At 48.2% G+C, this 18011-nt stretch overlaps 7 protein-coding genes across 7 annotated transcripts; 4 read left to right on the plus strand and 3 right to left on the minus strand.

Moving 5' to 3' along the window:
* Positions 1–435: 435 nt before the first annotated feature.
* On the plus strand, positions 436–1712 carry FPRO_12849 (uncharacterized protein; the record flags this gene model as incomplete). Its single annotated transcript, XM_031223410.1, has 3 exons — positions 436–689; positions 745–1291; positions 1347–1712. The coding sequence occupies 3 exons, from the start codon at positions 436–438 to the stop codon at positions 1710–1712; spliced, it is 1167 nt and encodes a 388-aa protein (XP_031088772.1).
* Positions 1713–3369: 1657 nt separating this feature from the next.
* FPRO_12850 (uncharacterized protein) lies at positions 3370–4633 on the plus strand (the record flags this gene model as incomplete). The annotated part of the gene is made up of 3 exons (XM_031223411.1): positions 3370–3533; positions 3588–4128; positions 4181–4633. 3 exons carry the CDS (start codon positions 3370–3372, stop codon positions 4631–4633), a joined length of 1158 nt encoding a protein of 385 aa, XP_031088773.1.
* A 676-nt stretch (positions 4634–5309) lies between these two features.
* On the minus strand, positions 5310–6680 carry FPRO_12851 (uncharacterized protein; the record flags this gene model as incomplete). The annotated part of the gene is made up of 1 exon (XM_031223412.1): positions 5310–6680. The coding sequence occupies one exon, from the start codon at positions 6678–6680 to the stop codon at positions 5310–5312; it is 1371 nt and encodes a 456-aa protein (XP_031088774.1).
* Positions 6681–8836: 2156 nt separating this feature from the next.
* On the plus strand, positions 8837–9423 carry FPRO_12852 (uncharacterized protein; the record flags this gene model as incomplete). The annotated part of the gene is made up of 4 exons (XM_031223413.1): positions 8837–8968; positions 9031–9188; positions 9244–9279; positions 9330–9423. The coding sequence occupies 4 exons, from the start codon at positions 8837–8839 to the stop codon at positions 9421–9423; spliced, it is 420 nt and encodes a 139-aa protein (XP_031088775.1).
* Positions 9424–10021: 598 nt separating this feature from the next.
* Positions 10022–11815, plus strand: FPRO_12853 (uncharacterized protein; the record flags this gene model as incomplete). The annotated part of the gene is made up of 1 exon (XM_031223415.1): positions 10022–11815. One exon carries the CDS (start codon positions 10022–10024, stop codon positions 11813–11815), a length of 1794 nt encoding a protein of 597 aa, XP_031088776.1.
* Positions 11816–11980: 165 nt separating this feature from the next.
* Positions 11981–13047, minus strand: FPRO_12854 (uncharacterized protein; the record flags this gene model as incomplete). The annotated part of the gene is made up of 3 exons (XM_031223416.1): positions 11981–12355; positions 12428–12465; positions 12525–13047. 3 exons carry the CDS (start codon positions 13045–13047, stop codon positions 11981–11983), a joined length of 936 nt encoding a protein of 311 aa, XP_031088777.1.
* Positions 13048–13908: 861 nt separating this feature from the next.
* Positions 13909–17946, minus strand: FPRO_12855 (uncharacterized protein; the record flags this gene model as incomplete). The annotated part of the gene is made up of 2 exons (XM_031223417.1): positions 13909–14860; positions 14909–17946. 2 exons carry the CDS (start codon positions 17944–17946, stop codon positions 13909–13911), a joined length of 3990 nt encoding a protein of 1329 aa, XP_031088778.1.
* Positions 17947–18011: the final 65 nt, after the last annotated feature.

Here is an 18011-nt window from a genome sequence, read left to right on the forward strand (position 1 = left end):
TACTTTTGATTGGCTTAATATCGGGTAAGGCCTTGATGACAGAAATGATGTCTGCATATTTTCTTTTATGCGAGTTGTGAAGCCTTATGTGGGCTCTTGCATTTTCTGGCTGTGGCAGACATTGTCTATTATTCACTGGCTCACAGTGACCACTCTCTCTACCTTAGCAAACACCCGAAAACCTCGAGTTCCTTTGAAATCTCCACTCCCTTTTAACTCGTGTGTTTTCTCTCCCATCTTGTTTCCTTTTCTTGCCTTACCACAAAAACCACGCTTCATTCACAAGCCTCCACCACAGTGCAGGCTTAGAGGCGTCAGCCTTCTTGACACTTGAACCCTCTTTTCTCTTCGCAAGCTTGATTGCATGAAAGATCTTTTCTTTGTCTGATCCGCTTGTATACTCTGCTAGGTGGTGCCTTGCAGAGCATCGCGACCATGGCGGCAACATCCACAACCCCCGAACTCGCGACCATGCCAACCGAGATTGTATGCATGATCGGGGACAACCTTTCCGCTAATGAGGTCAAGGACTTGACGCTCGTATCAAAGCGGTTTCGCGAAATCTTTCTCTTGAAATTCTGCAAGCATCTCAAGTTTGCCGGTAACATGAAAAAATTGACAAACAGCCTCAACGCCTACTTTGCCCGCAAGACAGCTTCATTCCGTCACCTAGTCCATCATCACACGAGGTGCGCTGCCTCCACTGCCATAGCAGTTCAAGTTCTTCACTGACTTTCCTGACAGATTTGTGACTTTTGAAGTTACAAAATTCAACGACATCTCCGAAATGTATACCTGGGTTCAAGCCTCCGGAGTCAATTCCATACCCATCGGGCGGTTTTTAGCGGATACCCCTAACCTCCGCGGCGTCATTTTCGATACCTGGCTTCGAAATCCCAAAGAGGCGTCCAAATTCAACACCTTGATTCGCAGGGGCCCAGACTGGCAAGGTCCTAAGCATGTTTATTTCAAGAAAGAACTCGAGGACTGGGACATGCGTAAAATAGTCAGAAGGTTCAAAGCCGGGGCCCTAAAGGGAATTTCTGCACCTTCTGGACTATTTCCAGACCACTATGACGAACTTGCACGCAACGGCGCCAATCTGACTTCACTGCGTCTCGACAAATACCTTTGCATCTCTTATGAAGTCTCAGTCCAAACAGGTTTCGGCATTAGACTTGTCAACAGCATCGGCACAGACTTTCCTCAGCTTGAATCATTGAACATTTATGAAAAACAGTCTTCCAATGCTCTCTTGCGCTACGACTACTACGCAGATACACGGCTCTGGGTGAGTATTCATTTGTTATCTACTGAACTCCTATCGCGGTTGCTGACACCCTTGGAAGTCCCGGGAGATCGCAAGAGTCGCTTCAATCCTTGACAAGTTGCCGCGGCTACGTCGGTTTGCATTTTCTATGCGTGGAATGGGATCTAACGACAAGACTTTTAATTCCATCACGAGGAAACTGTTGGCCATGATTGAGGAAAAGGTTCCAGTGCCCTTCGAAGTTCTTGGGCTTGAAGGCGTATGCAAATTGGTGACTACGTATTTTGCCGCCCATGCCAAAGGTCTCGAGGAGGTTTGCATTGCAACTGGACATCCCATGTTCTACCGAGCAACTCTCACAGACGGCGCCTGGAACATGTCTGAAGAGTCTTCCGAGGATTATTCTCAGAAATATCTGTTCCCGAATGTTTTGGAGAACTAAAGCTTGGTGGATGCTTCGAGCTGGAGGAGGGCGGGAGGATCAAGCTGAAGTGTTAGATTTCTGCGCCATGAACGCAGATGGCACACTCGGTAGGGCATCAGAACCTGTGGCTTAGCAGTAGTAGTTGGTGTTCTCACAGTTGAGAGGCGGATATTTGAGAATCAAAATGCGAGTTTTGCAGCAAGTGGTAATTTCTTCTTGTTGTCTTCGTGCATGTGACTGGTATCACCGATTTTCCTCATCTGACTAGCACTAGTTACTGCTGAGACATGTTGAACTAGGACCTGAAAATAGAGGCATTGTTTCTTCTTCTGCATCAAACTATAGTAGAGACTTTTGACTGGAACATGTCACTGCGGGCAAAGACATTGTGTCCTCAGTGTCTACGTTAACTTACTCGGGCATTACATTACTTCCTGGAAGTACTTCCATATCTTATGCTTCAGTCATGGTAGTGAATGATCATTAGACCCGTACCACCTAACATTGGCACTGGCAATGGCAGTGTAGACTCTCTCGCCCATTCACTGTACCTTGCCAAAACCATAGGTACCTCCAGGGAGCAAGAAAACTTGCCAAGTGGACAGAATTATTACTAAGATAGGTCGCATGTTTTCTTCCTTTCTTCATTGAACTTCTCCCCAGTTTCTGCTTCCCTTCGTGATCCTTCACCTCATTGACCTACAAACATTCACCATCTTTGTCTCGGTCATGAAGTGAAGTATTGAGATCTTGTTACTTACTTATGTTGGTTACCTAACTCTCCATTCAGTACTTCCGTCGCTTTCGCTTTTCTTAAAGTCTCGCTTTTCTCAACGCAACATCCCCAACTTCTCGCAGCATATCAAGAAAGTCATATCAGCACCGATGGCAGGTCTACGAACAACTCCCTCTCTGGAAACAGTGCCAACGGAAATTCTGTATCTGATCGGTTCTCATCTCCGTGATGACGAATTTGGAAGCATCACGCAAGCCTCGAGAACGCTGTGACATGTTTTCCTCCCTCGTCGATATGCCAGGATCAAATTTTCGGGCACCGTGAAGCAAGTAGCTGAGCATCTGACGACTATGTTCGCCATGAGCTGCGACGCGATCTCAATGAACATGAGACACTTGATCGAAACCTTCACGAGGTCAGTAATGCCCGATTGAGTAGGTACCAAATGTAGCGACCCTAACCAATGCTACAGATTTGTGACCTTCAGAATCCATTATTGGAGAAACGATTCCCGTGTGCCTTTGCAATTTTCACGAAGCGATGTTAAGCATTTTGACATTTTGCTTCACTCGATAAATCGACTTTGTGGGGTGGATTTTTCTCTGGAAATACCAACTCATCGGGACGTCCTCGCCTTCAACAAGGCCCTACGCAAGACCGGCTTATGGTCAACCAACGGCGATACACCCTTCTCCCTAACATTTTTCGGCGAGCCTGAGGTATCCAATTTCAACGCGGTCGTCCGACGCTTCGAACCCGGCACACTCGGAGCCGTTCAATTGCCCCGAGGATTCAATAGGCGATATTACGTGATCTTGAAAAAGTCCTCTCACAGCCAAGCTCTCAAGGCCCTGCATATCGACAGAACGGAGAACAGGCAAAACTTTCGACGTGTGCTCCCGAGCTTAGATGATTGGATCAGAGGTTTTCCCGCATTTCATGGTTGCTACACTTGTTTCCAAGCGTCTTCGATCAGTCCTCCTCCCTCAGTGTTTCAAAACACTCAAATTCTCTGGATCCTTGAAGAGGCTGGCTCACGATATGACGTCTTTTCTTTCCGGCGATTTGAAGCACTTGATGATGACCCTTCTTCCTGTTCCCAAGTATTGCCACCCACAGTCTGACTCTTGAAACCACCGACTAATCATGTGCCTCAGGTCTGTCACTATTCGCTTCGAACCCTACAGTCGCGCCGAGGAACGTACAGATTTGCACCTTTCGACACACAGAATCGCGGTTATCAGTAAATTCATCTCCAAGCTATCTTCAATTGATCTGATCTCTTTTGGCAATCAAATCAAGGACGAGATTGACTTCGCTGAAGGATTGGGCAACACACCAAAGTGGAATGGTCCCAAATCTGCCATCTTTTGTAGTCGTAGGAACTTACTGATTTTCAGTGCCCTCATCAAACATTTCGCCCCAAATACTGTCAAGTCAGTTGAGCTTCCTCGCCTAACTGCAAAGAATCATCCTTTGGCCTTGAAATCAGCATTTCCATTCCTCAAGTGGTTAAAGGCCGATTTAACTTCGTTCAAGACCCGTTCGCGAACACTTGCCTGCATGAGCAGCAAGCTTATTCAGAGATTCAATTATGACTTTCCGCACCTGGAAGTTCTTATTCTTGATCAGTTGGATGTTGGTGCGTTTCTGTGGAGACGTGGCCGCATCTACAAGAAATCCCAGCTGCCAAACCTTGTAAGTGCCCTCAATCTTACTCAGTGTTGTATTACTGACACAAGCATAAAAGAACGAGTACGTCGAGGAGCTTATTACACGACTGAAGTCAATGCCCCGATTGCGGCGTTTCGCCTTTTCACTCCAAGAAGATTGGCTCTGCCATGAATATGACTGCGACATGTTTCACAGGGTCTCAAGTCCAAGCGGAGACGAATCAGACGACCCGAGTAAAAGCGAATCAGATGATCCGATGCAGGCCACTCTTGAGCCGAATGAGTGGCCCTACTGGGTGCCCACCTCTGCTCAGCGGAAGTGGCATTCGGAACTCATTACTCGCATTCTCGAGGCCGTTCCACAACTCAAGGAGCTTTGTATCGTGCTGTGTACCGTGAAACTTTGGTACAAACATTACCGAGGGACTAAGACCGACGGCATCGTGACGGTTTGCCAAGAGGAAACTTGCTTTCCAGAGACGCCAGCCCAATTCCCCTATGGTTTTGCGGATATTGATTGGTCTTGTTAAAGGCTTTGTAGCATAAATCAATGAAACAAGACTGGTCTTCGAATATTCGCTGATGAGGCACGGGGGATGGGACCTGGTTGCCAGATGTTTGAGCGGTGGCCATGGATGCTTGAGTGGTTTTCTTGTTTGATAATTAATATTCCACTGGTATTTATCAAGTCAAGACATTGCAAATCTTAATGTACTCGCGCTTTAGACCGGCAGCGCGCACTAGACCTCTCAACAAGGATATTTGCCCAAGTTCAGATACGTTGTAATAGATTTGCGAGAAATTATGCTATAGAATTGAGCATGCTTAGACTCTTTTATCATGATTCGAGGCGCATCTCTCGGCCTAGAGACAGCGATGTGCTGATTCCTGACCTGGTTACTCTGGCTATAATAGTGATCACTTCACAAGATTTCATCGCATACCCTCATTCAAACCGAGTAGTCTCTTCTACCCCCGTGGCTAAAATTCAAGTTGCTCCACTAGCCTAATTTTTGGCAATCTCAAAGCAATCTTCACGTTGCTCCAAACTCTCCGGAGATCGATTTTCTAACCTCTGTTCCTTCAACGATGTCAATTTCCCAAAGCTACCAATATAAAATGCCGTCCCAAAACTGAAACATGAAAGGAGTGGATAGTATCCTAAAAGTCCACCGAGACTTCAAAAGTGGCTGTGTTTCGTAACCCTTAATCATGTTTCTCGCCAGTTTCCTCAGCCCCGTCCTTATCTTCCTGATCCTCAGTTTCCTGATTCCCCTCCGGTTCCTCTCCCGGTGCAGCGTCCTGGGTTCTCTCCGCAGCCTCATCTCGAACCTCCTCAATACGCCCAGTGAGAAGCTTTTCCTGTTCCTCAAGAGAGCGTATAACAGGCTGAGCATTCAACTCAGCAGTCAGACGGTTGTTGATCTCCTCGCCCAACTTCTTGCGAGCCTCTCTCTGCTGATCCGTCAGCGGCACACCCCGCTGTTGGCCGCCACATGGACACTGTGCAAGCCAATCCGGTGCAATAAACTTCTGAGATCTCTTGCCCGAGCTAATCACACTCTCCAGAACAGCAAACGATAGATCAAGAATGTTGTCCCTGCCGAACGAGTCGGGATCTATGAGCAGCTGAACTCCTATTCCGAATGCGACGGAGAGGATGGGTCCGACGCCTGGGATGAAGCCTAGCCCTAGCTGAGTGATACGGATGAGCAGGTCCCTGAGGAACGGGTTGTGCTGGTAGGGTCTCCACCCGATCTCGACGCCAAAGGTGGCGCTGAGGATTCTGGCGAAGTCCATCTCGCGGAAGAAATCTGGATGGTTCGTGATCGATACAGAAGATCTCCAAACCAACGACGAGTTGGCCCAAACGACCAGCTCTTGGCCACGCTGCTTGGATGCGAACAGCCCGAAATCCGGATTGCGCAGCTTGTGTGGGATTGAAAGATAGGCAATGATGTCCGTTATGTTGAAACCCCATGTGAGGCCATCATGCCAGCCAAGGCCGTTATGGGAGTTGAGAGTCAGCGTTCTTGAGGCCCCAGTAGTACTGAACATCTGAAGTTGGTTCCTGTGTCTGAAGTCGATAACGACATAAGTGCACAGGTGAGGGAATGCTTGGTCTGTGTTGAACGCGACAGGGAAGTAGATGGCTCTCAGGGGAATAGTAGCATCAATCCACAGCCACTGGGTATCGCGATGTTGGATTTCCACCGGACGAAGGATGTATTTTCTGGGGCCTCCCCTCTGGTGATCCCGGCATTCATTCCAGTTGAGGCTGTTGGGATGGCTGTGGATTCTGAGCATATCCGACGGCGACTTGTTTCTGCTCTCGCCCACCCAGAAACTGTCCCAGTCCCCGAAGCGCGTGCCTCCAATTCCGGAGGGCGTACCATGCTGCCAACGTGATCTCGTATGGGATCTTTGGGTCACGCCAGTCGCTGGCCATCCGTTCCAATAGTACTCAAGAAGAACGGTCCTGTAGAACAGATTCTGGTTGTTTGCGTTCCAGTGAGGACCATTTCTTAGAGAGCTTCTGACGAAGTAGCATTCGCCTTCTGGGTAGTATGAAGCCATGGCAAGAGATGCAATAGTAATTGTAGTTGGGTGTTATGACCGAGTGCTTGTAATGACTACTCAGAACTTGGGAGACTGAATGTTCTCTTGGAGAATTCTGGATTTGACATTTGAGAAAGCTGGGAAACGCTGTCTTGATATAACCGTCTTCTCCCACCACAACGCCTTCAAAGCCAACAAACACACCAGTTTCCATTCTCAAGCCCGGCACTCCCTGTCAATCATTCGGTCTGCAGTCAAGCGTGTTTGTGGCAGTCGACAACCCCGCACATGAAGCCATTTCTTATAAGCCGAGGTGGCACAGCTTCTTGACCGTTATGCTGCCGCACGAACTCGTCGAAAAATGAGAAATACCATTTCAGTTTCGGGTTCATTGCAGAAAACCAGAGCATCACAATTTCGAAAGGCCCGAACGTTGGTTCCACCTAATGCTGTCAAACGCACGGGATGAAGCCAATTCGTGGAGGTTTCGTGGGGGTGGAGAGTGAGGACTGCATGTGTCTCACTTCTCTGAGGATATTATCGGCACTTATGATCTTGGCTGTAGTGATTTACGATATCCAAAGCCATATCCTTTTGAGTACGAATATACTTCCAGCTTCCTTGCAGTTTGCATAGACTATAAGGATACTCCTTTAAGGCGCATATGAACTTATCATGTATATGTGTGGAACATCGTTACTCACAGATATGACATCATGCTCAAGAGAGGAGTGAGACCAACCGCCGCAGGCTGAAGGCGATGGCCGTCAATGCCGTAGTAAGCGTAGGTTTGATGCAAGAGGAGAAATTATAAGCCGTAAGAATAAAGTTTAAGTAGAGTAGTATTGCAGAATAAGCTGTTTGTAGTAAGCTTGATTAGGAAATCCCCGACGGCCCGGACTTCTCGGACACCTTTGATAGAATATTCTCCGTCACTAGATTTTGACTTTGGCTCTGACTCTCGGGAAACAATATCCTGCGTGTCTCTATTGCGACTGGCCAATGCAGAGTGATCCCTAAGGATCGTGTATTGTCGTGGCAGGGCTCAGCCTCACAGCAATAACCGGAACCCGGAGGAGAGAGTTTTCAAACCTTGGACCAGTGATGGCCTCGCTGAAATTCGTCTGAGGCTTTTTGAGCTTTCTTCGTAGAAACTTGTTGGCTTCTAGCATCGACTTCAGATCCTATCCATTCTATATATCCTAGCCAGCTACATTCAGTGTAAAATACAGACCTCACTCCATTTGACTTCTTACAGCCCCGCTCCCACTCAATCTCACCCTCATGTCAATCCTCACCGCATCGGCAGATGCAATTCTTCCAGAATCCTTCTTATTCCCGCGTACCTGGGCAAAGCTGACTGCAGAATCAGATGCCAGCAAATGACCTCAAAAGTTCTCGGCATTTATGCTGAGGCTTAGCCTCTGGAGGCTGAGTAAGAAAGCTATCCCGCAACAAGTTAGCAAGAAGAGAGGTTTTGAGTGTTTAGTGCAGGGCCTTTCAATCCGTCTACCAATTACTCGTCGGGCGACCCGAGAGATCTTCAATTGACAAGATAGGGCTGTGGTCAATGCAATGCTCTTACGTTGGTTAGGCTGAAACGGCAATACGGCGGGAATCGTTACGACTCTAAAGTTAACTTATGGTGAAAACATCCATTAGTTTAGTCTTCCAAATTCAACGAGTCTAGAGATGTTTCTTGTTGTATTCAAATCGACTCCTATGGTATTCAGCAGCAAGATGAGTTTAAAAGATCAGCTTCAGTGAGAATTTGCCGCAGAACGGAATTCCGTTTCTGTGTGACCTCCTGCCACTTGCAGCATAAATCCATGCGTTGTCAGCGTCCCGCTCAAGCTAAACCAACCATGGGGGGTCCCCTGTACCTCCAACCAGTTTCTCACTGACGATCTCTGAATGGCCATATCGGATATACCAATTTTAGCAGTGTCTTTTCTACAGCCTCGGGTTGAAATTCACGGACTCAGTGTGACTCTGCCTCTTTGAGGATTCTGTGGTAACGTAGCGAGAGGCTGTTGAAGAAAATATCATGGGGGCGGAGAAACGGAAGTAGTATAAAGAGAGGGTTTCCGTCTATATGGTGTCTTTGTTCATTCCACAACGACTTACAACTTCAACTTAGACTTCAACCTGCTCTTCATACTCCTACCGCCAAAATGGTCAACTTCATCACCTCTTTCGCTATCCTCCTCGCCGCTGCTTCTTCAGCCCTTGCTGCTCCTCAGCCTCTCGAAGCTCGTGATGATACCAGCTGCATGGACAACCTCCCTGGGGACACTTTGGCCAACGTACGTCTCGTCGTTTAACTCTTATCAGCTCCAGTCTGAATCAAGTTACTAACAACTTAAAGGTCAATGAAGCAGTCGAGTGCATCAACTACCTCGCCAGCCTCGGTGACCAAGCCTGCGTAGCTGGTGTCTCTGGCCAGTCCTTCTGCAGACGTGGAAACACCCAGATCACTGGTCTCGCTGTTGGACTTAACAGTGACCAAACCTCTTCTTCTCCTTGGTGAGCTCATTTTCAAAGCCGCTGTCTGTTGAACATTTGCTGATTCCTTCCTTAGCCGTGATGTTGCTCGAGGTGCTGGTCTTGTCATGGAGTAAGTCTTCTTGCAAGTATGTCAACTTCTGCTTTACTAACGTCTCTCAGCCGTTGCACACGAGCCGATGGAAAGGTTCGGGGACAGAACCCTGCTTGGGGCAATGGACACCTCATGGTTGACATCCGCAACGTTCCCCAGTAAGGGAAATCTTTAGCCTCCTACAGATCGCTTGGTCTTGATCTCAATGACAGACATAAGAAGCGATGGGTGGCCAGAGTGATGGGTATAGCTTCTCGTATATACTAGAATACAAAGATCATATGATGATATCTCCGTGAACATCTTTCATGCCTCAGCTTCTATGATGTTATTATGCAACCTCAAAACAAAGACCTTCAAATGAGTTTTTACTGCTACATATTTCACTATCATTTATATTTGTAATTCATATTCAATGCTGCATCTCAAGTTTGCAGCTCTGTGATTGGGTTATCAACCTCACACAAAGCCCAACCCAAACTTAAGCCTTACAGCACTCTGCCTAAAACAATTGTGTTTTTTTTTCTGACATAGTAAATGCTGGATATTTTTATAATTCATCTCATAGGGTGAGCGATCAATTGCCGGTTTCAAGTTAAATTTGCTTACACCGACCCCACAATCTCCGTAGTCCATGTCCGTGTCCGTGTCCGTCCACCGCGTCCGTCTTGTCTTATGCCAACCTCCACCTCCGACCGACTTTTTCTTCGCCATCCTCCCCAATCAAGCACCCGAACACACCAGTGAAATATCAGACATCATGACTACACCGCCGGTGTATTCTTCCCTCGACAAAGAAGACCGAGTCAACGACAAAAACCCCGGTCTAGCAACAAACTACCCCATCACCCAAGATACAGACTTCAAAAGATTGTACAAGTTGGATAGTTTGCTGAAATGGTATGTCATAACTCTTGGCATTTACCTAGTCGGTGCCATATTCTGCGTAGTGTGGTCGTACACCGGCGCACTCCTCGATAACGATGCTTCAAAACGTCGAGTCTTTCGCACAGGCGACTCCGTGCCCGTGGATCAGCTCTACTCCGGTATAGCGCTCTCAGCACTCCTCGCCCCAGCAGCTCTATTCGTTCAGTTTGTCGTCTTCGATTTTCGGAGATTGCATTTATTCGCACTTACAACGCAGCAACCCGTTGCGATTAGAGATCTAGATGATATCGCAGAAGGCGTTACCTTGTTGACGCTGCCGGCTGTTATGAAGTATTCGTGGTGGTATGGAGTCATGCATACCTTTTTGATCCTTACAAGAACGCTGCTTGTGCCGGTTGGAACACTTTCGCTTACTGTTGGGCCGTATGGACATTTTAAGGAGGGTTGGGGTGTCGTGGGGGTTCCGATTGCGCGGGATGCAGTGGGGAGTAACATCACTGCGCTTTCGACCGCGATGGGTGCGAGTCCAGACTTGGAGTTTCACCCTTCGCTATCCAAGAATGACACGTTCTTGTCTCAGACGGTGTTTACGTTTGTGGGGAGTCTTGTTTCGCAGAATGCATTGGCGAATGTCGACTCTGGCGTCTTGGGGCCTGTACCCACGCACAACCTCACGTTTGCTACAAACACGACTTACGATGGATTGGTCTTCTTCAACTGGACCGCTGCATGCGAGGCTGCTACTGAAGTGAACTACACTTCTTACAAAGACGACGGCAACACGATCTACAACTTCACCCTCCCTGATAACAGTGTTGAGAGCATCGAGCTGCTTTCGCAAGGCTCGCAGAGAATTCGACTCTGGAGTAACGCTTCAGTCCACGGCACAAACAAGATCCCAACCTCAGGCACGACGTACTTCCTCTCAGCTACAAAGGCCATCCCGAATGTCAACGAGACTGCTCTGCGGAACAGAGGCAACGACAAGAGCTTGGTGCAAACTGACGGAGGAGACTGGGTCTCCCGCACGAAATGCACGCCCTCGATCAAATGGCTCGTCGGCTCGTGTACCTTCAACGGTACGATAATGACATCCTGTACCGAAGCCCCAGGGTCCAACCAAACAGCGCTTGACACGGAGGCGCTTGATGCGCTAAGCGTGTACATGTCTGCTATTCCGTGGTACATCTTCCGCAACCAGATCGGTATTGTTGACGATACCCTCGATGCTCTTTACGCGATTCCCACCGCGGAGGACTTTGGTCACTTCTTTGGCAACATGGCTCACGCGATCGTGTCGATCAGCACAGCTGGGTATTTTGGTACTTCATCTGTTCCTACGCTCTCCCACATCACGGAATCAGTGTACATCGTGCGCTGCAGTATTCTCATCGCCGTAACAGTCATGCTTTTCTTGTCGGTATCTGTTTCAGTCATCGACATCATTCGGAACAGGTTCAAGCATCTTCCTCAACTGCCGGCTTCATTCTTGGCTATTGCGCATGCTGTGAGGGGACCATGGTGGGATAACGAGCTGAACGGTTATAGACCGTGGGATAAGATGAAGACGAGAAGTGATGGGGCGGAGGCAGTTATGTTTGGTGTTGACACGGAGGACTCGAGATTCATCAGGCTTGCACCGTCCGTTGCACCAATCCGTCGTTGATTTGGTATATATAGCGCTTTCCATGTAGCTACTGAGCAATCCAATTCCATCCCTTCATTCTGCAATCCTGTCATGTAAGCATCCTGGTAAACCTCCGTGATTCAATCATCACCGTGAAACCAAGCCCTTCCTTGACAGTTCCAAAAACATAAGCACACCCTTCAATCACTCCTTAGCAAACTCTCCCGTAGCAAACCAGTCATCAATCCCTTCAAACCACTTATCAACAGACGCAGTGGTGAGGGCATCACGCCAGGCGGGAGGTCCCTCGTACGGCAGTTTTACAAGTCTGAATACGAGAGGGCGGGTGAAATTCTCGTCGAGCCAAACACCGCGCTTGATGGGCGTCTTCGTCACGTCAATGATTCGCTTCATGTTGTCGCCAAGCTCGTTGGGGTCGGACTTGAACTTGTTGTAAATGATGACGTCGAATTTTAGATCGCCCATGTATTCGCCGTCGCCTGCGAAGTTGGCCTCCTCAAAGTCCATGCCGTGGCAGGACCAGCTGAGGAACTTGGCGATGGTGAGGCGGATCATCCACTGGAGACTGTTCCATATTAGCTGGGCTCAATAACAGATGAGATAGTGATGAAAGGGGGGGTCTGAACTTACAGAGCATCGCGATATCCGTGCAACTTGCCGCCAGTCTCCTAGAACTTGAAGCGCAGCAGGTTGGTACGCTCCCCCTCCGGCAGCCCTGCACGAGTACCCTGAAGAGCATTGATGAAATCGATCAGAATGAAGTTCTCCTTCGGGTCCATCTTCGACTTCTCGACGTAAAAGTCAAAGATCAGAAGAGGATCCATCCAAGGTTCACTCTTGATGCAGAATCGGACAGTGAGTTCGGCCTTCCCATCGATGGTAGGCGCCATCCACATAGCGAAGCCATGGATGGCACAACGTTTTCCGTCCTCGTCGGCAAATAGCACGCTCTCATTCAGTTCGAAGAAGAAGTGCTGGCGGCATTCAGTCTCACCGGGCAGCTGGTAATACTGCAGAGACATGCCAATGATGCCGGTGCGGGAGACGACGGCAAGATGAGGGTCCGTCTGGCCGAGGATGTCGGACAGGGTGAAGGTATCACGCGCAGGAGGAGGGACTTTCTCCCAGTCGCGCTCCTCAGTGAGGAGGGCGGTCTTCCAGTATGTGCCGTGATTCTTGGTAGGGTCGACACCTGTGGAAGGGTGCATAGTGGCATGGGCCAGCTTGGACGCATACTCGGCAGCCTGCATCTTGGCGGTCTTGTAGACAAAGAGAGACTACTTTGTTGGAACTCTATTCGTACACTTAGAGGGTGATAGGCACCGCGTCCAAGCACGGTTGGTGGTGGTTGTATGCTGATCGAGTTTGCATGCAGGTCGTGGAGGAGGGAGTCGAGGGGGTTATGGAATATTTTGCACTAGAGTTAGATGCCTACCGATAAACAAAAGCGTCATGCGGCATTTTTAGGGCCCGGTATGGCAGGCTACCTCTCTGTCGGTGCAAGCACACTCACTGGCTTCTCTACCTTAGGTACTCGGTTTTTATGACACAACTGTCAAATATCCTTGATCTCCTTCACTCACATCTAGTCATTCTCGCTTTCGTTTTCATTGTATATGACCAAACTTCTCAACCAACTTTCAGACCAAATATTGCATTGCAAACAATATCGTCAAGATGAAAGAAATAGAAAAGATTCGCCAAACACACGACCCTCTTCCCCATCTACCATCCATCTCCGGCTATTCCATCCATCCCGATCTTTCATTCCAAAGCTCGCACCACGACTCAAAATCCAGGCTCTGGCCAGACCCAGGATTGGAGTCCACTTCTTCAGATCCAGTATCCTCAGATCCAGTATCAGAGTCCGTGCCACAGGATAAGCCCGCTTCTTGGGCACAGAGCCGCAGAACTTGCCCTTGCCAGCTCTTTTTCATCTTCGACAATCTCTTAGCATAGTCCAAAGTCGACTCCTTAGGCCATCGAGCTCTTCCGCCGTAGAGCAATACCCTGACCTCCACGTATCCACTCCAAGGAACCTCTTCCTGAGGACACTCCGAATCACTGTCGGACGCGAGACGTATCTGGTCCTTGAAGCGACCGCAAAGAAGTCATTCCCGCACAGCTTCAGTTCCAGCAACCAGATAACAGCTTATGAACTTATTTTTGCTCGTGTACATTACCGAAGCCCCGTTGCGAACGAGGGGCTTGACGACATCCAGACTCCCGCAAGCACTTGCATTCATAACCGCTGATCCAAAACAGGAACCTTCAAAGTCGATGTCAGCACCCATGTCAAGGCAGTTGGCGATAATATCAGCACGATTCAAAGCTGCTGCACGGCATAAAGGACTCCAACCGCGTGATGGCTCGAGATTGAGAACTTTATAGAACAAGCCAGTTGGCATCTTTTGTCGAAGCCGTTCAAATGAGGATGTCAGCAGGGCGAGATCAGAAAGTTCGTACCACTCCAAGTGCCAAGGAAAAGGAGTTGTCCTGCTGAGATCTTGATCGGAGCTCAACACCCATTCAACTAGATCTTCTTCGCCCAAGATATAATGCATTGTACTTCGACCCGCCTCGTCCTCTCTCATAAGATCAAACTTCAGCTCATGCAACTTGTCCAAACTTTTAGGAGTGAGAGACAACTCCTCGTAAAGTGTTGAGAATCGCGGTGGGTCTAACACAGTCAAGAACTCCTCCGGGAGTCGTGAAAAACTGACAGGGTGCACTTCATCGAACAGATTATCACCGAACCAGTTGATCAATGACCCAAGTGATTCGAACCTGCAAATTGCAGCCATCGATGCCCCGAGCGAGACCAAATGGTTGGCCGTGTCAGCATCTTTCGCGTAGAAGAGAGGAGTCCATCCAGTCGAATCGGCCGCATCAATATCAGCTCCCCTATTTACCAGAAGTGAGACTGCCTCCGTGTTCCCGTCCCATGCAGCTGCATGCAACGCCGTCGTGTTTGCAACATGTATCCAGGTTTTCCAATTGTTTTCGCAGGAGAAATTCCTTAACGACAAACTGTTCAGTACGTCCCTGACCGTGTGTGAGGATCTATAGGAGTGTTAGGTACTTGTAGTCCCATTTCTTAAATCAGCTTACCCGATGTAGTGCTGATACTCTTCCGCCACCTCAAGTAATATCGCAAGCCCCTTGGTGTTGCCTTCTTCGACTGCCTTATGCAATGGGAGCTCATACCCAAATTTCAAATCACCACCTTCCAAGAGATACTCCTGGAACAGTTCCGGTAACAACCAATTGAGGTTTGACTGACCGGCAGCTATATCAATCAAGTTCAGTACGTCCTCTTCCACTTGATTAGCTTGCAAAGCACTGGCTCCTTGTTGTAACAGCCAGGCCGCCATTACAGGGTTCCCTTCCTCTAAAGCCACTAGAATTGCGGACAATCCTTGGCTTGATGGGAGGGGAACATCCACAGGGCACCCTTGATCGATCAACTGCCCCATGCTCTCGTAGTCTTCTTCCTTCATGGCTCTCTCGAATGACATTGCCAAGCGCTCTTCTGGTTCAATGACTGCTGCGTGCTTCCGTAAAGATGGCAATTGTTGGAATCCACTTTGAGCATCCCCTTCCAACAGCTCGTAGATTCCATCGAATCCAAGCTCTAAGGAAATCCGCCCAGGCGTTCTGCCGCTTGCATCCAAAGTTTGAGTGGCACCATATTCAAGTAAGCATTGGACCGTATGAAGACTCCCTCCCAATACAGCCATGTGCATCGGAGTGAAGCCGGACCGACTTTCTGTCATGGTGCTGAGCTCATTCTCAAGAAGAAGCTTCATAATGTCAACATAACCTTCATAGGCAGCGATATGTACTGGCGTTAACCCTTCATCTGATATCGAAACCTTGTCCATTTCTGAAGCGTGTTTCAGAATGAATCCCAAGCATTCAACGCTATTGCAGGCCGATGCCAAATGGATTGCATTCCCATTTCTTACCATGGCTGTTTCGTGGAGATGCTGAATTTTGAAGGTCACTGGGGCAGGCCATGTGAATGCTGCAAGTCTCTCTGTTTCTCGAACATAGATTTTCTGTAGAAAAGACAGGTTGTCAATGGCAATACATGCAAGAATCTCATTCAAGGACGAATCTGCTCCGAGTTCTAGCAGTTTCTCTGCCAATTGAAAGGAAGACTGGTGAAGGTGGTAAACGAGGGGAGATACTGCCCACGGACCTGATCCGACATAATTTATGTCAAGTCCACATTGTAAAAGTGCTTCCACCATCCAGGTGATGTTGGTTGCATCTTCTGATGTGGCGAGCATATGAAGGGGTGAGTAGTCGCCAGTTTCAAAAAGGCCCTTCCATATCTGATTAATGCCGCAACGTTCTAATAGATCCCTGAGAACCTCGGCTCCCTCCTCCGTTTTACAAATATTGATTGCTACACGACCATGAAATGCGGTTTCAAAGGGAGTTTGGCCATTCACACGATGATGGGGGTTGGCTCCGTTCTTGACAAGGAGCCGTATCATGTTGAGATTGCCACTTTTTATGACATCTTGGAACAAGAAAGATATCGAGTCAGAGCTTTGCATACCGTCCCAGTAGTCGGTTTGCAATATAGCATCTCGAATCACAGGTAACAGTGCTGGCTGATACTTAGAAAGTAGAGGTTTCAATCCACTCTCTTTGAATTGTTTTTCATAGATACGCATCGCGCCAAGTTGAAACAGGATTTCCATGAGCGTCCCAAATTCAAAGAGGGGAATGTATCGTCCGCTGACATACTTCCAGTATTTGTTGTAACATTCGTGACCTGTTATACGACAGGCAAAGTGCCACAAGCTCTCTTTTTCGCTTGACTCGGGGTTTTGGTGATTATTGGGGAAAAGGCTCATTATGATATCGTGTTCTGGATTCTTTCGATTATCGAGTGTGCTCTCGATATATTCCTCAATGGGTAGTCTGCCATTGACTCGTGAATTAAGCGCACCTGGATAAAGCTTTATGAGTAGTTGGACTTGACTCAACGAAACCCAAGCTTTCAGTTTGTGCAATGGCGTAGGATCAATTTCTATCATATTGTCGAACTCGGTAAAGGCCTGTCTCAGACCCTCGACACTCATTCCGTTCGTCGGCCTTATGCTAATCCCCTTTTCCAGATAATATCTCTGCAAGAGGCCCATAACCTGAAGGCATAGCCTATCCAAGTCAATGCCCTGGTGTTCGCTTCTTGGGCTTTCCCCAGCACTTTTGAATATCAGAGTCAATGGTGTATCACCCTGAGGTGTTCTTGTCTGGAGCCCTTCGATCACTTCTTGTGAATCCAGGTCGAAAATTCCACTGACAAACTCATAATTCAAAGGACGATCTTCAGCCCAGCGATGTAAGATGCTGTAACCATCTTGGTCCTGGCTGATAAGAGATATTCCAAGGTCTTTAAAGGCCTTGAAGGAACGCAAGCTACCTTGACGCTCACACAAATGAATTGGTAACTCGCCTTTGTCGTTTTGGGTACAAGCATCGAATCCTGCGTTAACCAAAACTTTGAAAACGCTAAATGAGTTGTGCTTGACTGCCAGGTGCAAAAGTCCATTGACGGGGCCAGAATATCGAACTTGGTTCTTCAGTCTCCTATCTGCAACGCAGTACTTGAGCAATTCAACGTTGTCGCTGCAAACAGCTGAAATAATTTGAGAAACCAAATTATCATCCGACATCAAGGCACAAGAACCAACCAAACTCAGGTCTTTTGTTAGGGAGAAGTCACATTCGTGGGCCCAATTCCACACAGTCAGGCCAAGCTCCGCACCCCATTCAGTGTTGTATGCTCCCGTTGAACTAAGGAATTTCAATAGTATGCGAGCCGATACTTCTGCCACAACATTTGATGTATCAGTAGCCATCAGCCATTCTCGTAGTACCTTGACTTCAGGCACAGAGGGAATGTGAGAGGACAGACACCGAAAAACAGGGTACAGATCGTGAAAGATCGATGCGAGTAAGCAGGCAATTGAGAAGCCCGAGAGTGAATTTGGGGGGATCAAATGGTCTGAATAACGAGCCCCAGCCTGCATCAAGCAGTCTATCGTCATATTTCTTCGTTGAGTTGAGGGTAAGAATTCGTTCCTTCCAGTGATCATAAGATGGCGATGTTGGCTCTTCTCCCCGCTCATTGTCGCCAGTCCAGGAATTGCCAAAACAGACATGAATGCGAGATCTAAGGAGGTTGCCGCATCCA

The sequence above is a fragment of the Fusarium proliferatum genome (genome assembly GCF_900067095.1).
Source record: "Fusarium proliferatum ET1 genome assembly, contig: FPRO_scaffold013, whole genome shotgun sequence".
Classification (NCBI taxonomy): domain Eukaryota; kingdom Fungi; phylum Ascomycota; class Sordariomycetes; order Hypocreales; family Nectriaceae; genus Fusarium; species Fusarium proliferatum.